General features: G+C 48.1%; 1 protein-coding gene across 1 annotated transcript in view; it reads left to right on the plus strand.

Moving 5' to 3' along the window:
* MTCL1 (microtubule crosslinking factor 1) overlaps positions 1-21,033 on the plus strand; it is a 113,011-nt gene that overhangs the window by 82,681 nt on the left and 9,297 nt on the right. The window contains 6 exon segments of the mRNA XM_070361497.1: positions 365-595; positions 1,673-1,703; positions 1,706-1,857; positions 11,147-11,314; positions 14,948-15,202; positions 20,110-20,406. Of these exon segments, the coding sequence (XP_070217598.1) occupies positions 365-595; positions 1,673-1,703; positions 1,706-1,857; positions 11,147-11,314; positions 14,948-15,202; positions 20,110-20,406 (1,134 nt within the window).

The raw sequence follows: 21,033 nt of genomic DNA on the forward strand, positions 1-21,033 counted from the left end.
CTGCAATGTGCCAAGGCACAAGGTACCAGCCCCGGAGTACAAACAGGGTCTGCCCCTGGGTCAGCTGTGAGCCCTGCCTCCAAGAGACAGTGCTCCTGAAGGGGCCTAAGGAACATCAAAAAACCGCACGAGAAACTCCACGATGAGAAATGATGCCGACCCCTCCCCTTGAACGGGGAGTCAGGAAGCGCTTGGGGTTTTGTGAAGAGTGAGCCTCTAGAGGAGTTTACTAAACTCAGGGAGTGGGGGGCGGGGGGGAAGTTTCTGAGTTTCCCATCCCAGGCGGAATGGCCGCTGGCAGAGGCTCAGTTGGGTGGCAGGTGGGGACAGCCGCCCATCACGGCGCCTCTCTTCTTCGTCCAAGGCGGAGGAGGAACGCCGCTGCGCCCTGCGGCGGCGCGACCGGGAGGCAAACGGCCTGGCCCTGCAGAGCTCGCTGCACGAGCGCGCCTGGGACGACGAGAGGCACCTGATGCAGCAGGAGCTGCGCTCCCTGAAGCAGAACATCTTCCTCTTCTACGTCAAGCTCAGGTGGCTGCTCAAGCACTGGCGCCAAGGGAGGCAGGCGGAGGACGACGCGGAGGACTTCATGGAGGTAGCTCGGCCCCGGGAGTTCCTTTGTATGGGGTTTGTTCTTGAGCCCCAGGCCCTGCTGTCCGCCTACCCACTCCGCTCCGCACACAGTCATGTTCTGATTATCTCAGGTTATTTTTCAAGCCTAGTCCAGGCAGAGCAAAGGCAGTGGGGTCGTCCGGTGCTGCCCAGGGAGCTCGTTTGAAGAACACGCTGGTCTGTAAGCCCCTGCTGCAGCCATGCTTTTTGCTGCCATGTCTTTTTGCTGATGGATGAATTTGTTATCACCCCCAAAGTCCTCCACTGGTTCATTCCACGGTGATGGTTGGCAAACCCGGCTCTAACGTGGTCTCTCTGAGCTCCAAGAGGAGCTTTCTCACAGCCTCTGAAATCAGTATATGAAGCATATACCTACTTAGGCCTCAATTCCCAGGTTCATGGCAGAACCAGAGCTATTTGCCCTCTGATTGATGGCTTTGATTAAGGCAGAGTGGCCTCCAGCTCTGCAGGCTCCTCTCTGGCCATGCTGTCTGGCGAGCACAGGGCTGGAGCTGCTGGTGTCTGCTACTCTGGCTGCCTCGTCAGCTGTTTCAGGGCCCCGTGGTGGTTGGTTCCTCTTAGCCCCCAAAGACCCTCTGCTCCCACTCTCCTCAGCAGTGTGTGCAGTTTTAAGACATCCTGGGAATGGGGAGATATGATGCTCTTCCCTCGGGGTGGAGAACTTCTTTAAAAACGAATTCAACCTGCTTCAAGATAGCCATGACCTAGAAAACCATCGTTAAGCAAAACTGGAAGTAGTTGTCAAGTTTTCTATTGATCAGTACTTTGGAGGCCCTCCTCCTTTCACTGTAACTGAGAGCAGGAATGATTTACAAATAGTAATATTTCTAATCTCCTCTAATAAACTGGGCACCCTCTATGTCAGGTTTAGATGGAGAAAGTGGCCAATGAGTGAAGTGGTCACTATGAGCCTCCTAGGGAGAGAGGGCTGAGAAGTGAAGTTGTGATAACCCCTGAAGTGGGTGATGAACCTCAGGCATTAAAACTTAGGCTGAGGGCAGAAGAATTCAGCTGTGATTGTCCCCTCCTGCCATTTCAGAGCGAGCTTCCAGAGACCTTCCCCAGGCTCGGGAGCTTGGCGTCCAGGGGGACACAAAGGCGGACAGTCCAGACCGCGACGACGATGGGCCAAGCTGTGGGTTTTCCCTGGGAGAGCGCTCTCCGCAGATGGGTGACCACGGGTCGCGGCTGCAGCCCACCGACGGGGGGCAGCTCTACAGGCAGGTGGGTGCTGGTCTCAGCTCCTCATTCTCCCTGCACTGGGAGAAAAGACCCCCTAGCCTGCCCCTGTCATCTGTTCACGCGCTGGTGTTCCCAGGGGCAGAGAGCTCTGGTTTGCTTGGCTCATTCACATAAGTGAGGACATAGTAAGGGCATGTCGATTGAGTCCCCTCAAGGCCAGTGAATGTGCCTCAGGAAGAGGAGAAAACAGTACTGGATAAGGTGGCCCATGTCTTATATAGAGGGTGACACTCTTCCAAGGAGATGGTGCCCTCATCACGGCCACGTAGGGCTTTGTTGTTTGCTGGCGGGCAACATAACACAGGAGGAAAACCAAGTTTGTCTGTCTTTTTATCTCCAAATGTGTATGAAGTATTTCATGTTGTTTTTAAGCTACACAAAACATAATGTCCCCAATACAAATATTGGATGACACTTGAAGCAAAAATGAAAGCGTGTGTAAAGAGAAGTGAGGTTTCTGTGTAGAACCTTAAGTAACTATCAGTGTTCCCAAAAGCCCCATTTATCTTTATAAGCAAACAGGCCCCTGCTGGATAAGCCAAGAGATGCTCTGGGTGCCCCAGGTTGGTTGTGCTTTTCTGCAAAACGGAAGCTGTGATGGGTTTGGAGTGCCAGGATCCTGCCTGCAAGGCTAAAACTTTTTTGCTCCTGGGCTTCCTGGCCTGAGACTCTCCTGACCTCATGTTGCTTTTTTGAGTGTCTGGCAGGGAGAGCCTGGATCTGGGGGTAGGCGCAGGGTGGGGTGACCCCAGGCGCAGCTGCAGGCGCACCATCACAGCCAGTCTGGGCCCTCCCTGCACACCGCACTCCACAGCTGCAACCTCTCCTTCTGCCCAGAGCATGTGTGTGTGTGTCGGGGCGGGGGGGGTTAGGATGGTTAGGACGGCAGCAGAGCGTGAGCTCAGGTCAGATGAGGAAAGTGACGCCTCCCTAGCTCACACCCGGGGGAGCGTTCCCCCTTTCCCCACCTTCTGTGTACAACTCAGATTTTCACAAACGAAGTCCTGATTTCTAAGCATAACTTCACCCTTCATTCTCCCAGAATAACAGGACTCAAGAAAGAGATTATATTTTCAAAGGAACTTTTAATTACCATTATTAGGAAGTCTGTCATGAGGCCATGGGAGAGATTTTTTAGCTCATGGAATGAGTTTTCCAGCGTTTTCCAGCAAAGATCGTTAGAAAATAAAATGCTCCTTTGCAGAACATCCCCAAAAATCGACCAGTTTTACTGGTTTTTAAAAGCGGTGCTGTCAGGCAGTCCCATGGTATTATCTGTGACTTACATAGAATTCCTTGTTGGCTGCTTAGCCACAGACCCACTGCCTCCGAGAGCACGTGTCGGGTGTTTCCCACGTGCACATCCAAATGCTTTGGGAAAGGGGAAAATGTAACACAGCTGGTTTCCCAAACAATAGTCATGGAAGATTTTCCCTGTGAGGTAGAGACCTATGGAAAGTCACTCAGCTGGAACCTCCTGTTCTGTGCGTCTTAACGTCATCTTTGCTGCTGCCTCCTTCCATCATTCATGTCTCAGCATTTCCGCTTGAAAGTGGAGGTGGACCATTGTGTTCCCGCTTTGTACACAGGCATGCAGATGGGCTAATGGGGGTGGCGTCCACGTAGGCAGAATCAGATCTGCCTTTAATGGGCCTGTCTGCCCATGGCAGTCCAGTGCCATCCATCTGAGGACACAAGATTAATGAGCTCTACTGTAAGCGACAGCTGGCGCCCGGCAGTGCACTTCTCGGGAGGGAGGTCTGTCCATCCTGTACCAGCCAGGCAGCCTGGACGCGGGAGCTGGGCACGTGTCGCAGGGAGCGGCCCCTCAAGCCGCACCCTCCTCAGAAACTCCGAGGGCCTCCCAAGGCGATAAGCAGAGTGGGAAATGTGGCCTGACTTCTTTCCCAAGGATAAATTAGCAGGGGACAGAATTTCCCAGGCCTTGCCTTGTGTCACAGTGAACAATCTCACAGCTGAACAGGGTGGATGGCAACATTTATCATGTCAAAGGAGGTTTAAAAAAATTGCATGTATCAAGTCAGCGTTGGAAATACTTCATTAAAAACCATCAGATTGGAAAGTGTTTGGCTCTGCGAACATTGCCCAGACTGACGAGGCAGCAGGGACCCACCTGTCCTGGAGGCAGTGAGCACTTGAGTTCACCCAGCCTTCTGCAGGGTCCCAGGCTGGGGACAAGCACCAAGATGCCTGCAACTGCGTTGAGCTTCTGAGGCCAGCACTACTACAGCCAAGTATGCCTTTGATAGTAGTAATTCCTGAAATCAGGTTTTTAAACATAGGGTGGTTAATAGTGCCAGAAGTATGACTGTGGGGTTCCAACAGCCAGTCTTCCCCCAATTGGATTAAGTCATTAAAAGAAAAGTTACTTTTTCATTCAGGGATGTGACATAATACTCTTTTTTAAAGCGTCTAAGTGTAAGTGTGGAGAGGGCAATCTAATGCAATTATGAAAAAATGAAAGTGTTTAGTCGCCCAGTTGTGTCTGACGCTTTGCAACTCCATGGACTATAACCTGCCGGCTCCTCAGTCCATGGAATTCTCCAGGCAAGAATACTGGAGCGGGTTGCCATGTCTCCAGGGGATCTTCCTGACCCAGGGATCGAACCCAGGTCTCTTGCATTGCAGGCAGATCCTTTACCATTTACTATGTTCTGTGTTCAAATCTTCAAGTCTTCAACTGCCACTGGTCCCTGAGGGCCCTCCTCAGGATCCAGCCTGAGGACTAGGGGCAGTCTGCTCCCTGGGCCTTTTGTCACTGACCTGGGACTCGGAGGCCCCCCAGATCAAAGCCAGCCTTTCCCTGTAGACAGAGTGCCTTTGGCTCCAGGGCATCCTGGGCCTGCACTCACCTGGTGCCCAGTAGCCTACTTGCTGGCAGCCCATTCTTTCTACTCTGCCCAAGATACAGAAACTTCCAGAAACAGCACTTCCACACATCTGATTTTATATTTTAAATAAGAAGGCAATCCTCTTGAGCCTTGATAGCTTTTATGTTTCACTTTCATATGTTGCACCAGATTCATTCTTCAGACTCTGCAACTTTATAGCCTCACCTAAGAGACATGCAACTCTGTGGAAGTAACCTGACCAGAGTTTATGATTAGGAAGCACTTTATTTTTGCTGTTTATTTATTTTTTTTTCCTGTTACTGTGAAAGTAGCACGTGTTCAGGGTGTGGAAAGTCACAAGTAACAAAAGTTTCCTGAAGAAATACTCTCGGCCCCAGCCCTACCTCCCCGACCTACCTGTGGGTGGCAGGTAGTTTGTGACACACCTTTCCGAGTGTTGTGGCACAAGCTCTGATACACTAATGAGCTTGCCGGTAATCAGTTCATTCTTCCCATCTGGCTACTTGACTTCCATCACACTTGTCCACTTGCCCTTCCATCACACTTTGAAGCCTTGGCAACAGTTCTGGGTCTATACCTGTTCAATCTGTGTCCATATGTCCTCTCACACACCCACCTTTACTCTTCCGAGGCCTTCAGTGAAAATGATGGGAGACCTGCAGGCATGGAGTCCGCCTGGTCCAGGTCACCCAGTGTATTCGCAGCCAGTGGACACGTGAGTTCTGGCCACAGATGAGTCCGTCATCTCTGCAAGCTTCCATAAGAGATTATATTTTCACAGCCAGTCTTTAATGACTCATTCTCCTTTATCTGTGGGGATGATGGTTTTAGAAAATAATCTTTAATCTGTATGTAATAATGAAGATAAGAATGACAAATGGCTTACTTGTTAAAATGTTGCTGGATTAAAATATTGTAGGGGGTTCCTAGGTGGCGCAATGGTAAAGACTCTGCCTGCCAATGCAGGAGACAGAAGAGATGCAGGTTCGACCCTGGGTCAGGAAGATCCCCTGAAGTAGGAAATGGCTATCCACGCCAGTCTTCTTGCCTGGAGAATCCCATGGACAGAGGAGCCTGGTGGGCTACAGTCTCTGGAGGGTTGCAGTTGGACGTGACCGAGACCAAGCACACACAGATATGTAAAGATAATCTCAGTAAAGGATGACATGGCACCCCTGCTGGTGAAGGAGTTACTTTTACTGAACCTGCAAGAGGCCCCCCCTCCTTATGTGTCAAATAGGAACTATGCATGGGTGTGTATGTGGAAGTGGGCGGCGGGTGGTCAGGGCAGCCAACCACAGCATTGCAGGACTCTGCCTAAGTGAGGATAAGGCAGAGGCCAGCACCTCTATTGTGACTGCCTTTCTGTGGGTCAGCCCGTAGCAGCAGGTCAGTACCTCTGTTCCAATTTTAGATTACACCATCTCTAAAGGCAGTGGCTCTGATGCAGCAGAGTGGTTGATGTTAAGTATAGCTTTCACAGAATTACTTATGTGCATGTCTTAGAAATCTTAAGCAAAAGTGAGTCTATAAAATAGCTGGTGTTGCCTCACCAACTGATCTGCTACCTATCTATAAACTTCTTTTCAATTTCTATTAACATGTGTCCTATAATTGGATAGGGCTTCCCTGATAGCTCAGTTGGTAAAGAATCCGCCTGCAATGCAGGAGACCCTGGTTTGATTCCTGGGTCAGGAAGATCTGCTAGAGAAGGGACAGGCTACCCACTCCAGTATTCTTGGGCTTCCCTTGTGGCTCAGCTGGTAAAGAATCCGCCTGCAATGTAGGACACCTGGGTTCGATCCCTGGGTTGGGAAGATTCCCTGGAGGAGGAAAAGGCTACCCACTCCAGTATTCTGGCCTAGAGAATTCCATGGACTCTATAGTCCATGGGGTCGCAGAGAGTCAGACACGACTGAGTGACTTTCACTTATAATTGGATAACAGTCCTACTGGCCAAAGCCCAAACTTGAACCTGTTATTTTAACACTTTATAGCACAAACTCCTGATGGCAAATGGAGGGTTATTCGAGCTTAAAAGGGCTGAAATGTCCTTAGAATTGAGAAAGAAATTGTGGAAACATTTTATCCTGCTGCTTTGTAAGAAGACCAATAAGCCTCTTGATGAAAGTGAAAGAGGAGAGTGAAAAAGTTGACTTAAAGCTCAACATTCAGAAAACGAAGATCATGGCATCTGGTCCCATCACTTCATGGTAAATAGATGGGGAAACAGTGTCAGACTTTTTTTGTGGGGGGCTCCAAAAGCACTGCAGATGGTGATTGCAGCCATGAAATTAGAAGACGCTTACTCCTTGGGAGGAAAGTTATGACCAACCTAGATAGCATATTAAAAAGCAGAGATATTACTTTGCCAACAAAGGTCCGTCTAGTCAAGGCTATGGTTTTTCCAGTGGTCACGTATGGATGTGAGAGTTGGACTGTGAAGAAAGCTGAGCACTGAAGAATTGATGCTTTTGAACTGTGGTGTTGGAGAAGACTCTTGAGAGTCCCTTGGACTGCAAGGAGATCCAACCACTCCATCCTAAAGGAGGTCAGTCCTGGGTGTTCATTGGAAGGACTGATGCTAAAGCTGAAACTCCAGTACTTTGGCCACCTCATGCGAAGAGTTGACTCACTGGAAAATACCCTGATGCTGGGAGGGATTGGGGGCAGGAGGAGAAGGGGACGACAGAGGATGAGATGGCTGGATGGCATCACCGACTCGATGGACATGAGTTTGAGTAAACTCCGGGAGTTGGTGATGGACAGGGAGGCCTGGCGTGCTGTGATTCATGGGGTCGCAAAGAGTCGGACATGACTGAGCGACTGAACTGAAAGAAATTGGGAAGTTGGCCTTTTTAATTACAATTGCCCATACTTACCAGAAGGGCTTCTCTGGTGGCTCAGAGGGTAAGGCGTCTGCCTGCGATGCAGAAGACCTGGGTTTGATCCCCTGGAGAAGGAAATGGCAACCCACTCCAGTACTCTTGCCTGGAAAATGCCATGGAGGGAGGAGCCTGGTAGGCTACAGTCAATGGGATCACAAACAGTCGTACATGACTGAGCAATTTCACTTTTTGTATACTTACCAGATATATAAACTAAAAGGTTATAGAGCTCAGCACCTGGCACAGAAGGTTCTGAAAGCTCTGTATCTAAGATGACTTTGACCTGAAGACTTAGTCTTGATTCCATCCTTGACTTGATTCGGGTCTTTCTACCAAAAATATAGCCCAGCAAACAGCCACCACTGGGAGAAGTGAGAAGAGTAACGTCTAGATGTTCTTTCAGGAGGGCTACTGTTATTCCCCTTGATGTGGGGAATGGAGTTTGCTTCACAGAGATTAGCCATCTTTGTTTGTTTATTTTTGGCTGTGCTGGATCTTCATTGCAGCAAGGAGGGGCTACTCTCTAGCTGTGGTTGCTCGGACTTCTCACTGCAGTGGCTGCTCATGTGAAGCACAGGCTCCAGGCACGCGGGCTTCAGCAGTGGCAGCGCTCAGGCTCAGCAGTTGCAGTTCCCAGGCTCTAGAGCACAGGCTCAGTAGTCACAGCACATAGACTTAAGTGCTGTGCGGCCTGTGCCACCTTCCCGGAACCAGGCATCAAACCCATGTGTCTCCTGTATTGGTGGGCAGATTCTTAACTCCTAGATCCCTAGGGAAGCCCTAGATTAGCTATCCTTAAAATTGCGGCTTGGGCAGGGTTATGCTGCCAGAATTCACATATGCTGGCAGGCTTGTCCAGTCTTGGGTAGCGCAGGCAGACCTGGATCGCAGTCAGGCTCCACGCTTCCTCGCGGCCAGACAGCTTCCCCGTTGCTGTGGGTGCTCCCCTGTGACAAGGGCATGTGCCAGCGTGCACTCAGGCTCGATGTGAGATGCAAGCACTGTCCTGTAGGTGAAGGATCATCACACCCCTGGCCCACTGGAAACTAGTGTTAGTCACCGTCACTGGGTTTCTGTGTGTGTAACAGTCAGTTGGAAGGATCAGTGCCTGTCTGTGGCTCATTCGGGGTCTTCAGTTTTCTCTTGGACATAGTTCTTGCTGTTGTTCTCCAGTGGCAGAACTAGGTTGGCTGCGTGCCAGGCCACATGCTGTGCCCAGGTGACGGTGGTAACAGCTACCAATAGCATCGATTCTCTGGGCTCTTGTCCCCTTTGGCCACCTTCACCCCAAAGCAAGTTTGAGCTTATCCCATGATGATTAAATATAGTATTGGTATAACAGGACATTATGTTGATTGCTCTGGCCCAAATGTGCATAAAAACATTAAGACTTGATTTTATTTAATCTGATATCTATTAATGCCAAAAAGTACTTACTTCCAGCAGAAGCAAAATTTTAATCTGCAAAAGGACAGTCATGTGAACCCTGCTTTCAAGGAGCACAAAATTCTGGTCCTGATGTTGTCAGTGCTGTTAGAGAAGAACCCCAAAGCTGACCACATACATGACTTGTGGTTCATAGGAAAGTACTGATCACATGTGATTTATTATGTGGTTTTCTGCTTTTTCTTCAATGAAACAGAGACAACTGCTCCGAAGTTTGGATAAAAATTACCGTGATTTTATGTTTAAAATAGTTTGACTTGAAAAGTAGTAATTTTTTAAAAATCTAAAATCCAATGATGAAAAATCAAGTCTACCATAAAATAATTTTTTAGCAAACAAATTCTATACTTAGGAAGATGTATATCTGTGAAAAGACTAACACCTCACTCATACATACCTTTAAATACTTTTGGTGTAGAGTTTAAAGAAGCTTCTGCATTGATTACAGTTTCACACATTTTATGAATATCTTGTTGAGAACAGTGGTGATTTACTTATATTCTCATAGTTGGAAAGAACGTACAGGATTTTTAGGTTTTCTATTTGCCAAGTTTTGCAAATGTTAACTGAATTGTACTCTCAGTTAAAAGTGAAAATTGGTTTTAATGGTGAGGAAAATCAAGGAGCAATAAATGCTAACAGACCTTTTCACCTGACCAAAAGTCTACTGTATCTAATACTAAAACTTTTCATATAAATTATGGAGAAAACTATGTCGTTTTCAGTGATAAAGTTCATGTTAAGGAATTTCTCTCTTCTAACATCCAAACGTATATCCAGAGTATCACAAATTCTTCCCAAGCATGGCTAACCATTTTTGCATACGTACATGTGTGTTTCATTGATTTGACTAGATGGTTTTAAAAGCATGATTGACTCTCAAGCTGATGGAAGAGAGAAGGCTGCTGGGCATGCAGATCCCAGGCTCGCTGCCCTGGGACAGGAGGTTTACCAAGGAGGGGGGATTCTTCTGAGCATGAGGGGCTCTGTCTTCCCATGGTACAGACAGAGTGCCTCTGGTAGGACTGAGAGAGCTTTTAAGTCCTCCTGTCTTATAAATGTACCAAAGAGGATTGCCTTGAGACCATTCAGGGAGCTAGCAACGGGCTTTAGGTGTTCTCCATCTGGTTTCTAGAGATGGACTGATGTGGCTTTTATTATCCAGGTACCATCATTGATTCAGGGTGTATTAATTCATTTGGACAAACCTTCTGATATAATGCCCATGCTGAAGCATACTGAGATAGCAATCATGGTTTTGAAATGTGTGTTCATAGAACTAAATAGGTATTATTGGAAAATACAAAATCTTTTAAGTTAGGTAGAGCAGGTTAGTAATAAGAATCCATTCTTCATTATCAGACCTGTTTGCATGCTTCCATGAGCTGAGCACCAGAAATGTGGGAGGTGGTCAGCCTTTGACAACTTGGAGGTGGGGGGACAGGGGAGGCACAAGATAAACAAGTAGTTACAGTAGTTATTCCTGCCATTAGCGAGCAGAAAAGAGATTCTGGGCAGTGACTGTATTTCGAGGGAGGACAAGGAAGCCTTCACCGGCATGTTAAGCCTTTACTTTTAACTGTTAGACCTAAAAGTCACCCCCACCCCACGACTCTGCTTTTTTGCATATATGACCTCTTAGTAACTACAAATCGGAGACTAACCACCACGTTGATGAGACACACGAGCCCTTTATTAATTCCCTCTGGTTCAACAGCTGGCACTCAAGTGACAGCACACAGAGGTGAGTTTATCTCATTACTCCTGTTGTCAACCAGGGCTGTGAGGTCTGAAGTCATGCAGAGCATCCTGGCAGCCCTGGCTCGGTTCCCCTCGCCTCCCTCAGCTTCTTCCCATCTCTGCTTCAGGTGTCCGTGGTACCAGCCTCCTCATCCAAGGAGCCCTTAGCAGCATCGGCCCAGTGGCCCTCGAGCAGCCAGGGGACCCACTCTCCCCCTAACTGTGCAGATTCCCACCATAGCCCCAAACCAGCCCCCCTCCCTTGCTGGCCAGGCCCCTGTCCTCACCCTCATGAGATGCAGAGCTGCCCTCATGTCCCCACAGGTGGCAGAGACCCAGCCGCTGTTCTGCGCCCTCAAGGCACTGCTCGAGGAGCTGCGCGCAGAGCTGCGGGAGGACGCGCGCGCACGCCAGCGGCTGCAGCAGCAATACGCAGGTGACAAGGCTGCCTGGGATGTGGAGTGGGCCGCGCTCACATGCCGCCTGGAGCAGGTACGGCCTGGCCTCCTCTCCAACTGCGGGGAGGGTCTGGATCCCAGGGCCTGGCTGGGAAAGGGGGGCAAGGAGAAACCCGCAGCAAGGGCCTCGGGCACCTGGGAGGTCCCCCGCCTTCCTGTGGTGCCATCCTTCCCTCTTCTTCCCTCTCCCAAGGTGTGAAACACGGCTCCCACCCAGCAGTGTTTCAAAAGCAGCGTCTGTTTCCCCATTCTGTGTAGAACAAGGTTGTCTCTTTTTTATTACTATCCAGTTTATTTAAACTAAAAGCAGAGGAGTTCACCCATTCCCTACTCACTTCCCCCTGGCAGCTCCTTATCTGTTAAGTGTTACCTATGAGCTTGGTTTCATCTGTTTACTTATAGATTCCACATCTACTTCTGATCACACAGTATTTCTCTCTCTCTGATTTCAATTAGCATAAAGCCCTTGAGCTCCACCAACTGTTGCTGCAAATGGCATGATTTTGTTCTTTTTCACCACTGAGTAGTATCCCATTGTATATATGTACCACATCTTCTTTATCCATTCATTCATCCATGAACATTTACATTGCTTCTGTAAATGGTGCTGCTGGGAACATGGGGGTGCAGGTGTCTTCTTGCCTGAGTTTTCTTTGCCTTCAGGTAACAGATACATGAAAAAATGCTCTGTTATTGATCCTCAGGGAAATGCAAATCAAGACCACAATGAGCTGTCACCTCACAGCTGTTGGAGTGGCCCTTATCAGAAAGACTAGAAATAGCGAATGTTGGTGGGGAGAAAGGAGCAAGGATGTCCTTAGTGCCACCAAAGCCTGACCAGCATGAAATGGTGATCAGTACACGGCCATCATTCAGACAGAAGCAAAGAAAACGCAGGTTGTGGTTTTGTTATCTCTAAAAAAAAAAAAAGCAAACGAATGCTTTCCGTTAGATTTCTCCCAGTGCTGGGAAGACCTTGTAGACCTCCCACTACACATGCCCTGACGAGTCGTGCTGTCCTTATTCACACAGAGAAATGAAGGCCGGAGGAAGCATGTTGTCTCAGATTGCAGAGGCTTCACTGAGAGTGGAGACTAGAGCACAGCGGAGCACAGGGTCTCAGAGACTTAAGACCACACCCCTGGTCACTAAGATCAGGCTGCACCGGAAATGCTCTTTTCTGTGGGCTTTCTCCCTGGAAACCTTTGAAAGTGGTCACTTCCTGTGTGGTATCTGCTTGCTCAGACTGCTTCTCTGGGTGTCTCCCCACGCCCCCATCATGGTGCGCCATCTCAGATAATCTCTTTTCTGGGCAGATTGTAATCAAGATTTTCTATCAGTTGGCCCCATCATGAGACAAAAAAAAAACTTGCCTGGAAAGAAGACATCTTCTAAATAGTCTTGATAAAAGCTGAGAGGGCTTGTCCTGTCAGAAGACAGCTTCCGCAGTGCCCACAGGTTCACCTGCACTGCCACCTGGCCCACAGGGGCAGAAGTACCAGGCTCTGGAGGGGCCAAGGTACAGCTGCCTCTGCAGGGGCAGCAGCAAAGCACAGCCAGACCAGAGCTCCTGGCCAGGCTGGACAAGGATGCAGCCGCTGACCCAGTTATGAATCCTGCCGACTGCCTGGTAGGAGCGTCTTACTAGATATTCTGTTTATCTTCGTTCACAGCCTGAAGAGCCAGCTGTGGAAGATAAATGAGTAAGGACGTTCTGATGAGCTGCCTTTAAGCTTACTTTAAAAATATGTTTATGGGGGAAACAGCTAAATATTTTCAGAAATATAAGCATAGCCAAAAAGAGAAGGCATAATCTTTGAAGCCAGCCAGCTTCAAAACATTTCATCTTTGTTTTAGAGGAACCTGGTATCCACCCACACATTTGCTACAAATAAAGCCTCAGGGATAATCACTGAACACCATGAAGTAAAGCTAGAACTTCAAACCTAGAAGCCAAGTGGGTAATACGTAAAGATTTCATCTTCTGCCCCCAAACTGTTTAAAGTTTCTCAAACATTTGTGGCCTAGGGAACAATGAATGTGGGCTGATGCTAGTACATTTATAATAGTGCCATCTTTGCTCATTTCCACTTAAATGCAAAACAGCTGAATTCTATCCAGAGGGAAATATTTTCTCTCAGTGGAGGCCATGTTGTGTCAATCCCCAAATCTAATTCCTTCAACTGACTCCGAAGTCAGAGCTTGCTTTGCCAGGGATCCCCCAACAGAAAAGACAGATCCTTAGGGGGTTCTCAGTACAGTGGGAGAGCAGAAAAGGGCCAAAGTTAGTAACAGAGTGATTAAGTGCCCTGCCAGACCTGTACACAGGCTCCCAGGAATGGGAGTGTGCAGGGCACACACCTCAGTCCGCAGGCTCAGGGCAGGGTTGTTTGTCAAAGTCCTGCTTAGAATCTTGGAAGATGAACAGGAGTGGCTACATGGAAAAGGAGAGAAAAGGACATCATGAAGACAGGAGGATGGCACACCCGAGCAGCTGCACCTCACCATGGACGAGTGGCAAGAAGAATGTTCAAAGAATCAAAACACTGATCCTGATTTCGTCATGGGAGTAAAGCATTTTGACCTGCACTTTTAAGAAGTTATTCTGGTATAGAGGTAGAGAATAGATTAGAAACCATTAGAATTCAGTAGATTAACATGGGGCCATGGATGGACGTCAGGGATCTGCTTATCTAGAATAGGAAAAAGGGTATATATTTGTGCTCATGAATCTGGCACTAAAGTCTATCACAGTCACCAACAGTACACCCCAGTTCCCCCCTCCGGTCCTTGGCAATGCTGTCAGTTTACTTCTACACATCTGTAAACACACAACATGCTGCAACCATCTTTACCTTAGACACTGAGTAGTATTTTAAAGCAATTAAAAATAGAAAATGAGTTATATTTGTATTTATTCAGGATTTCCAGTCATTTCCAGTGTTCTTCATTTTTTGTGTAGATCAAAGTGTTTGCTGGTATATCATTCCATCTGCCCGAAAATGTCCTCTGTCATTTCTTGAAATGCAGGTCTGCTGACAGTAATTTTTTTTTTAAGTTTCCATTTATTGAAAAACCTGTATCCCCCTGTATTTTTGAAAGATGTTGCCGAGTACAGATTTCCCCCCTCCAGCCCTTTCACTGTGTTACTCCGTTGTCCCCTGACTTGCATAGTTTCCAAGGAGAAGTCTGCTGTCATTCCCATCTTTGTGCCTCCATGGGTGGTTTTTTTCTCTGTCTGCCTCCAAGGTTTCCTCTTTGGTTTTCAGCAGTGTGCATGTGGTGTCTAGATGGGAGTTCTTCTGCTTGCTTGTTTGTGGTCTTCAACCTCCTGGGTGCTTGATGTGTGTTTATTATAGACTGCTAGGTTCCATCGCTGCCCTATTACCAGGTTCCACAGAGGGGCGAAGGATGTAGGGATAGACATGTGCCTGCCTTCAAGGAGCTGTACAGCAGAACAGGCAGGAGACATGGTGACTCGGAGTCTGCAAGGGGATTCATAATTAAGACTTTAAGACTTTAAAGACGAAAATTATTTCCTCTGTAAGCTTGGTCAGATCTTGATTTAAACACGATTCCAGGGATAATACATGAATGTGCTGAGGTTTTCTTCACCTAATAATGTGAGACTGTCAGGGACTAAGTTCCCATGTCTTATCCTTGACAGCTGGAAGCAAAGAATGAAAAGAGCTTGGGAGACCCAGGCTCCTGCACCGACAGCAAAGGGGCATTCAGGAAGGAGAGGGAGGTGCAGCAGAAGCTGCTGGCGGACAGTCACAGGCTGGTCATGGACCTGCGCTGGCAGATCCACCACAGCGAGAAGAACTGGAACCGGGAGAAGGTGGAGCTTCTCGACCGCCTGGACCGGGAGCGCCAGGAGTGGGGGCGGCAGGAGAAGGAGATGCTGTGGAGAATTGAACAGGTGAGGGTGCCCCTAGGAGGAACGGGGATGCCTGGCCTGGAAACCAGGGAACTCAGAGGGGAAACTGAAATAGCTCTGGAGTCTCTGCCATATCAGGCTGATCTAGGGGCTTCCAGAGGAAGAGGAAGAAATCCTAGGGGCTCCAGGTTGGAGACCTAGGGTCAGCCCTCCTACAACACAGGTCTTTTCATGCAAAGTCAGTGGGTGACTTTACTCAATGTGTCTGGTTGGGGGTGGGGATAACTTTTTTAAGGTGTTAAAAGACTAAACTTGAAAGGCAAGGTTATTTCATATCTTAGAAAGTGATTTCTGCCAAAAAGCAAACTAGCTTTTAAGTCTGCCACTAAAGATGTGGTCACAGTGACTGCTCCAGCTTGAATGGAATTGTCCATTAGTGAAGAAACTGCTGAATTCAGTAGGAAGTCAGACTGTTTGCACCTGCTGTGAATCTTGCAGAGCTGTGATTAGACAGGACACGGTCAGGGGAGGTGACTGGTAGTTCATTATCTTCAACTAAACAAACGATTCAAAAACACAGATGAGTTCAGTGGGAGAGGCAAGTTTTCTGCAGATAATCATTCCCTGCCTTGCGTCAGATGTAGGACAGTTTGCATAGCTGTGATCCTGCTTGAGTGGTGCACAAATTAATTTCCACATGAAAACGATGAAAGATTGGGATTCTTTCCGGGCTGAGTTTTGACATCGCATACAATTTCAGCCTGTCACACTTATAAATTCAGGTGGCCTCAAGGAAATGTATTAATAAGAAACTGAAAGCAGGAAAAATAACCTATTATTTTACAAATGCCCATGCTGCCTTTTGGAGAAGGCAATGGCACCCCACTCCAGTACTCTTGCCTGGAAAATCCCATGGATGGAGGAGCTTAGTAGGCTGCAGTCCATGGGGTCGCTAAGAGTCAGACACGACTGAGCGACTTCACTTTCACTTTTCACTTTCATGCATTGGAGAAGGAAATGGCAACCCACTCCAGTGTTCTTGCCTGGAGAATCCCAAGGACTGGGGAGCCTGGTGGGCTGCCGTCTATGGGGTCGCACAGAGTCAGACACGACTGAAGTGACTTAGCAGCAGCAGCATGCTGCCTTTTGGAAAATGTGCTGTCTTATTCCTGAGACATGGACCTCTGTTCTGCAGGTGCAATGGCTAAGGTCCGTTTCTGCTTACTGGTGGGGAGGGAGGGTGGAAGTGAGAACTGAAAAGAACCAGGAGCTTTTGGCTCAAGAACCCCTGAGCAGAAGCAAGTGCATTTGCAGATAGAGAGGCCTGACGTCCTTCCTGGGTTTGGTTACTCACACAGCTGAGTCACCCAAACTGATAGGTGATCTGGCTCATTTCAGAATTCCCCAGAGTCTATCAAAGGAAGGTTGGCCACTTCCTGTTTGGCCTAGAATGTGACACTTGAGAAGACTGTCCTGTCTTAAACCCTCGATGTGCCTGTGCTCCATGCAGAGGATCAGCTGTTGGGTGGGAGTCACGGGGCAGAGGCAGCATGTACTCTGACAGAGTGCTTATAGATTCACCCAGTGTTAATTAACTAGTGTCATGGCTGTTCCAGGCCCCTCCCTGGAGGGTCCCTCCTGCACCCCAGCAAGACCATGGTCATCATCTCTTTGCCTGTCAGCTCTAAGCTCCTTGCTCTTGTCTTGGCTTCACTGTGGATATAACCTTGGATGTAAATGAAGCGAGTCTTTAAGGGCTTCATTTTACTTTGGGGAATGAGGGTAATTTCTAATAAAGGAACGATTAGTAAGACTTCTGGTGATGTTCACCTTTAAAGAGTTAATGTCCTGGGGATGAGCAGCATTTTAAGACTGTCTTTGGGAAGGTGAGTGAGCAGGGGCTGAAGCCCATTTGCAGCTTGTCACTACTGCCACAGTCCTACCACGATGACGGCCTCAGAACTTTAGTCTTCCAGGTTAACACGTTTGAGCAAACGGACTTGAGTGAGACGTGGGTTCTGGGTGTTCCTTCATCTGTTTCTGAAATCTGTGGTGGACCCCACATATTGGTACCGTGAGTTCACTGCTGTTTTTAGAAGAGGGTTTGTTGATGCTTTAGATATACAGTTGTGGCTTTAAAAAATAACTCCAGCCCAGTATTTGACATTTTTAAAATCACAGTACCCAATCCTGAAAATTAGGAAAAGCAGTTAAAGGCATTTTTTATAAAAGGAAACTGACTTGACGTGTTTAGCATATGTAGGTCTGTTAGTTATTGTTCGTTCATTTAACTTTTAGCTGCATGTTCCACAGATGAACTGGACATGCAGGCGAGCGCTCTTCATAAAGCATGCCCCTCGATATCTGACTACGTGGTGGGCCGTGTGACCTTGTCTATGATGGCCTAGACAGATGGTGAGAGGAGTAACAGTAAATCCATTTTCCACTGCGAGAACACATGCTTCATACTTGTGCAGGGGCACTGAATTCCTACATGATTTCTGTGCCTCGTGAGGAGTTTTATGTGATGAATGACTGTGGGAATGTGGTAGAGGTCATGTAACACACACTATCTATTGCATCGGCAGCTCGTCTCTGCCCAGACCTAATGGTGAGGGTTAACTTCTCTGGAGTCACATCACATTTCTCCTGTGAATCATCAGGTCCCAGTTAGCCTGCAGAGGCTCTAGGTTCTGTTAAAAACCTGAAGGAAAGCTCCAACGTCATTCTGTTACTCTTCCAGTGACTTCCTTAAATCAGTTGCCTCTACAGCAAAAAAGCCTGTTCTTTTAAAACCTGTGTACAAAGTAACGTTTTTTCTTGGAAACAGTTCAGGTAAGGGGACACTCTGAAGGGTGTTTTGCTGCCTATATTATTTGAAGAAGTGAAGTCACTCAGTCATGTCTTTTAGCAAACCCCATGGACTGTAGCCTACCAGACTCCTCCATCCATGGGATTTTCCAGGTGAAGGTACTGCAGTGGGTTGCCATTTCCTTCTCCAGGGGATCTTCCTGACCCAAGGATCGAACCCAGGTCTTCCGCACTGCAGGCTTTACCGTCTGAGCCACCTGGGAAGCCCCAAGGCACATCATTTAAATTTGGTGTTTGCTCTAGAAGTTGTTCTCCTGCAGGATTCTAAGTACAGTAGGTGCTGGTGGCTGGTCTGAAATGACTCTCCTAGGAAACCCTATCCTTTTAAGGGCCTTTTACTCTGTGACAGCACTGCAGAGGCATCTTGGCAGCAGACACCTCCAGCTAAAACCACTCCAGTTCATTTTTAGGGAACCTAACACTTACCAGCTCTAGTGCATGCTGCTCCTGGCTGCCCAGGTTTATTTTTGACACCCCGCTTTGCCAAGTGAGAATGTGCTGGTTCGTAGCTCCCCACTGTAGTCATTCTCCCCCTCTTCACACGCACCCTCCATGCACATTTACAGTTTCAGATGTGATTTTAATCTTAATTCTCTGCCTGAAATAGCTTGGAGATGATATGTTGAAACTAAATCACACTGACATACATAGATGAATAATAAAAAGCTTTCCTAAAAAAAAAAAAAAGGATTTATGGTCTTTGAAAATGACAAAGAACTATGTCAGCGGGGCTGGGGGAGAGCGCAGAGGGTTTTCAGCTGAGCTGATACCCGGGGTGACTTTGCTTGTTCCCTGATTCAACTGGAATGCTGCGTCAAACTCCAGCATTTAAGGTCTGGCTGCTTTCTCCTAAAATAAAGGTGATACCCACCTCAGAAATTACCAGAAATGAGGAGAAGCCCTTTGTCCCCATCGCTCCATATGGCTTTGTTCCCAGTGACACACTTGTGGCTGAAGGCTTGAGTTAGGACACAAGATGTAGTTTGTGACAGAGGCTTTGTTAAAACAGAGGCTTTGTAAATGAATGCGCTTCAGAGGGAGGGTCAGTGCTTCTGGCTACCATCTCAGCACTCTGCCGTCCTTGGAGGCGAGTCCAGAGGCAGGCATGGTGGAGCACGGGAGCGGATTCTGTGAATTTCCCTACTGCCTCAGGGGAGGCTGGGAGGGGAGCACGGGAAGAGACAGTGCTGCCTGCACACATGTCCCTGCCCGTCCCCATGGTTCCATGGGCCCCTCCGGAAGGCCCCTCGCGCTGTGAAGAGATGAGGCATTTATCAGTGTCCCAGGCCCAAGGACTCCCACAGGCCTGAGGGGAGTTGGTGGTAGTCCCCTGATGAACACTGCCCTTTAGGGTGGGCCTGGCCCTGCAGTCCTCTGGCAGTCCCAGAAGGGAAGCACCCTTCTTACAGGTGGGGACACTGAGCAAGAGGACTAGCCACATATAGCAGCTCCAGTCTCCTGTGGTTTCCACCTGCTGCTTCCGTTTACCAGGTCAGGGAAAAGTACGACTCCAGCCTATGTGGCTCACATGCTTACTTCTTCTAGTCATACCAGATCTTTAGGTTACCTCTGTAGCTAAATTTTCATCCTCTCAAGCAAAGTGTGAGCTGTTTTCGACACCCAGTGATTGTAACCCAGGCGATCACGCAAGGTTTATTTAGGACCCATTCCAAATGACTTGGACACCATGCTTTGTTGTTAGGAAACCTTGCTATTTAAGAAAACTAAATTCACCCCAGAAGTCGGCTGTCACTGATGGCTTTCCACTGAATGTGTCTTACATTCGGAAGGTTAACTACAAAAAGCGATTTCTCAATGTGTCATTTGGCATTGTTAGATTTTAAAAACAAATGTGTGATTTCCCGTGAGCACAGCACTCAGTTACACATACAATAACATTCTCTACAGAAGGGGTTGACTTGCCTGGGGTTAATGCAGATGTTTCTAGTCCAGATAAAATTGTGATTTTTTTTTTAAAGCATTTGTGGTGTTATTTTTTAAATTGACGCCAGAACTTTAAGAACGTAAGATGTCTCACTGTCTTCAGGCTAATTGTTTTCACTTTTAAAACCCTTAAGTTGCAGAAAGAAAACAGTCCCCGGAGAGGTGGCAGTTTCCTCTGTGATCAAGAGGAGGGGGACACCCGCCCCTGTACCCACCCAGGGAGCCCTCGGGCGCCCCGCCCTGCGGGGATGTGGCCCTGTATGGACACAGACTCCAGTGCGTTTGAGGACCGGCCGCTGTCAAAGCTGAAGGAATCGGACAGGTGCTCAGCGCGGGAGAACCTCTACCTGGACACCTTGTCCCTGGACGATGAGCCAGAGGAGCCCCCGGCCCGTGGGCCCCAGAGGGAGTTCAGGAACTGCTTCCGTGAGGTCAGCTTGGGTTTGGGTCTAGTCACCTGCGAAGGAGGGTGAGGGCTTGGGAAGCTGGCTGAGTGGCTGGCAGGCTGTGGGCTCTGCACATTATGGTCCTGAAGTTAGTAAAAATGAACCTTCCACGATGTGAGAGCTTTGGGGTGGCTCTGACCCCAGGCTCCCTGCTGCACTTGGCCGCTTATCTCAAGGTCAGAAATTCAGAGCCTGTGTCCCATGTGAATAGGAGTCTCAGGAGCTGTCCAGTGAAATCCAGGAGGAAAAAGATCATCTCAGAAGTGCAGAACTGCCAATTTCCTTAAAATGACAGCACAGTCTCTGGTTTCAGAAAACATGTTAATAACAGAAAAGTCTTTTTTTAAAGAAAGTACTTCACATTGGAAGTAGCAAATGTCAGTAACCAATGACATACAATAAATACCTTCTTTATGTAAAGGGAAAAAGAATCCAACACTAGAAACCTATGGGACTTAGATCAGTAAAGGGGAAAGCTTAGCTCTGTGCAGAAATCCCTACAGGATGGCAGTGGGTTTTTCTGGTTAAAGACTAATTTTAAGAATCACTCCCTGTGAGCCGGTCTCACAGTGGCTGCACCTGTCATCTGACCTGTCCCACATGCTCAGCAGA

This window comes from Bos mutus, chromosome 24, assembly GCF_027580195.1.
Source record: "Bos mutus isolate GX-2022 chromosome 24, NWIPB_WYAK_1.1, whole genome shotgun sequence".
NCBI classification, from domain to species: Eukaryota; Metazoa; Chordata; class Mammalia; order Artiodactyla; family Bovidae; genus Bos; species Bos mutus.